This window comes from Lathyrus oleraceus, chromosome 7 (assembly GCF_024323335.1).
Source record: "Lathyrus oleraceus cultivar Zhongwan6 chromosome 7, CAAS_Psat_ZW6_1.0, whole genome shotgun sequence".
NCBI lineage: Eukaryota > Viridiplantae > Streptophyta > Magnoliopsida > Fabales > Fabaceae > Lathyrus > Lathyrus oleraceus.
Window position 1 is genome coordinate 272,762,828 of NC_066585.1, and position 3,684 is coordinate 272,766,511.

The following is a 3,684-nucleotide window of genomic DNA, read 5'->3' on the forward strand; positions in this document are numbered from 1 at the left end:
AATTTTTCAAAAAAAATCGACTTTTTTTTTTGGAAAAATTAGATTTTTTTTTCTATTTTTGAAAAAAGTCGATTTTTCTTATTTTCGAAAAAATTTACTTTTTGTCAAAAAAATCAATTATTTTTTTCAAAAATCAATTTTTTTAATATTTTCAAAAAAATCATCTATTTTTATTTTAAAAAAATTTGATTTTTATATTTTCAAAAAACAAATGAATTTTTTTATTTTCAAAATTTTGTTTATTGTTTAAAAAAATTAGCAATTTTTTTTTTCATTTTCGAAAAAAACGACAAAAATTTGTTTCAAAAATATATATTTAAAAAAAATTGTTTCAAACAAGTTATATTTTGACGATTCACTTGGATCCCTTAAAAAACAAAAATATGAGGAGCCAAAAAATTATTGAATTAGCAGGCGACCTATAAAAATGAGGACCTATAAAAATGGAGCAGTAGAAGGCCGAATTATTGAGACTTTTTTATTTATGGCTCTTTTTGACACCTCTAGTTCTGACTGCAAAATCTAGTTGTGTATTTTAAAATTATTTCTATGAACATAAATTTGGAGCACCTGGATTTTAAGATCTGGAAAAGATAAATTCAGAAAGAAAATAAAAATGTAAAATGCTATAAGCTGCACTAAAACTCATTAGAAGACCATGCCCCAAACTGTTCTACTTCATCATTTACTTCAGGAAGTTTCCCAATCCACCCCTTAAAACCAAGGGGATTTACCGGAAGGATTCTGATAGTGTAGTTTTTTCTGTCAACTGAAGAATCTTTCCGGTAATGTATTTTGACAGAGATTTAAGCATATAAAGGGGTTATTGAGAAACTCATGGTGCCCTTACTAGTTTCAAATTCTTCACCAAAAAAAGCATTTTCGAATCACGAAGATTATATATTGTTCAATCAGTCAAAAATATATATTTTGTCCACATTTTCTGTCTGAATTGACATCAGAAAGTGAGCTAAGATGATGCTATTCATAGGATTGAAGTATACAAAGAACTAGGAACTAAGAGAGCTTCAAGTACCAAACTCAAAAGATATAAAGCATTACTTTCGCACATGATTTAGCAATCGGATAAATACTATTAGACATACTTACTGAAAGATTCATCTTACATTATTATGAATAATTAGCAACTTCAAGATAAGGGTACTTATAAGCTCAAAATCTGTATGATAAAAATATGCCAATAAAACCGAATTGAGAAGAAAGACTGAAGCTTAATTGTAAAATCTAATAACTGAAACTTACAAAGATTATGTCCAGTTGATAAAATTATACCAACTGCAACTAATGCCTAAGGTGGCAGGAAAACATTTCAAAAGTAAGGATTCTTCAAAGAAACCTTACCCTCCAATTCTAATTTGAATCTTTATCTTTGCCTTCATCGCCAACAGCATCAGAAACCAAAGTCATAGGTCTCTGATCAATAACCTCATCAATAATCCCAAACACCTTTGCCTCTTCGGCAGTCATAAAATGATCTCTATCCATATCCTTCTCAATTTCTTTAAGCGTTTTGCCTGTGTGCTTGACGTACAACTCATTCAGCGCTTTCGAGACTTTTTTAATCTGATCGGAATGAATTTCAATATCCTTTGCCTGGCCACTGAATCCACCAGAAGGCTGGTGAATCATGATTGTAGCATTCGGAAGAGAACGCCTCTGACCCTTGGCACCCGCACTCAACAGGAGAGAAGCCATGGACGCAGCCTGCCCCAAACACATTGTGTTGATCGGAGACCGAATGTACTGCATAGTATCATAAATTGCAAGCCCTACACACATTACAACCAGACATCAATTGTATCACTATCCAACTCAACAGTTTGGTAATTATAAGACAATAAGTCAATTAGTTATTCACTCATTCATTCATTCATTCATAATGAACTTGAATATAAACACTATTCCTCCAAAAGATACAGAACTTGTTAGATTTGCGTTTGGATTGATTTCTGAATACTTTATTTAGCTTTATCTACAAGCATATATATACACACACACACACTCTTGTGAGTGTTTGAACGGTTTTAAAGTAACAACTTAAGACGCGCTGATAAGTTGTTTTCAGCTAACTTTAATAACCTTTTCCTGATACCTTATGAAAACAATTTATAACTTGTATGAAAACAATTTCCCTGGATTTTGTTTTGATATAGAAATAAATAAGTGCTTATGCGTTTTTTCTTAGGATAAGCAAATGTTAGTATATTAGCTTTTAGTATGTTACTAGTGTTTTCTCTTTGAACTCCGGTCTTTTAACTCTTTCAACCCTTAGCTCAGACCATAACCCCCGGTCTTTTAACATACAAGCACTATTCTCCAAAATGATTCATAACTTGTAAACATCAAGATTGCAGTTGGATTGACCTATGAATAGATTATTTCGGCATATCTACTAACATAAGAACATGTGAGAGTGTTACAGTGGTCTTAAAATCATTTTATGACACATCAATAAGTTGTTTTAAGCTAATTTTGATGAGCTCTCAGTGACATTCTCAAAACAACTTATAGCATATCTGAAAACAATTTGCCTACTCTTTTGTTTTGATTTTAGAAATACATAACCACTTACATGATAAGCACTTTATTATAACATGAATTTAGCCTAAATCAATCCTACAAAACTAACTTATAGAGTGAGAGACGTCTCATCTTATATCTCATCCAATGTGCGACTTTCAACATGGTTAATTAAGTTGCTTATCCAAACAGACTCCAAAGTAAATCTCAGGACAAAAAAACAGATTTTTTCACATGAAGGGATTGATAATTAGGGGGTTATTGTGATACAACAAAATGGGTAATTAAAAAATGAGATTTTTAGGAGATGCATGCAATCAAAAAATGATAATTGATGTTATTAATTAGTACCTGCAGTAACGGCACCACCAGGGGAATTGAGGTACATGTTGATAGGCTTGGAAGGGTTTTCAGATTCAAGAAACAAAAGCTGAGCAACAACGACATGAGAGGTGTCGTCAGAGATGGGTCCATTGATGCAAATGATGCGTTCCTTGAGAAGACGAGAGAAGATATCGTAGGCTCTTTCACCTCTGGAAGAGGTTTCGATGACCATTGGGATCAAACTGTAGGCTCGATTTCTGCATGGTGGGAATTCAGGGTTTGTTCCGTTGAACAAGAATTTGGTGGCGAGTGATCTTGTTGTTCCCAATAAGCCTCTCATGGTGCTTTGTCACTGAGATTGGGTTTTTTTTTTTCGTTTTGTGATTAGGGCTTTGTCTTACCAAAAGAGTGAACCTGACACGCCACAACAGAGAGGTTTTCGCTACTCTCTCATTTTCCATTTTTCTATATTGTTTTATGGTTTGTAAAAAAAAAAAAAAGTTTTTATCATTTTAACTAATTAGTTTTTGTTTTTAATTATTTTGAAAATAATTTTAAGGAAAGTTGAAATGTCATGTTTAGATTTTTGTTTTATAAAATCGAATCATTGGTTTAAAGCATATAAGTATCATTAATATAAATAATTATTATTGTTTTATCCAAAAACATATTCATTTATATTATATAATTAAGAACTATAAACTACTCTCAAACTTTGATAAAATGAGACTAGATTGAATTTGATTTTAAATTTACGTATGAGACGGTGAAGAAGAGTCTTGTGGTGAATTTTAGTGTATTATTTGTACTTTGGTGTTC

At 31.6% G+C, this 3,684-nt stretch overlaps 1 protein-coding gene across 1 annotated transcript; it reads right to left on the minus strand.

Moving 5' to 3' along the window:
* Positions 1 to 1,112: 1,112 nt before the first annotated feature.
* On the minus strand, positions 1,113 to 3,321 carry LOC127105064 (ATP-dependent Clp protease proteolytic subunit 2, mitochondrial). Its single transcript, XM_051042229.1, has 2 exons — positions 2,893 to 3,321; positions 1,113 to 1,790 (listed from the first exon to the last, which is right to left on the minus strand). Exons 1-2 carry the CDS (start codon positions 3,203 to 3,205, stop codon positions 1,372 to 1,374), a joined length of 732 nt encoding a protein of 243 aa, XP_050898186.1. The 5' UTR covers positions 3,206 to 3,321; the 3' UTR covers positions 1,113 to 1,371.
* Positions 3,322 to 3,684: the final 363 nt, after the last annotated feature.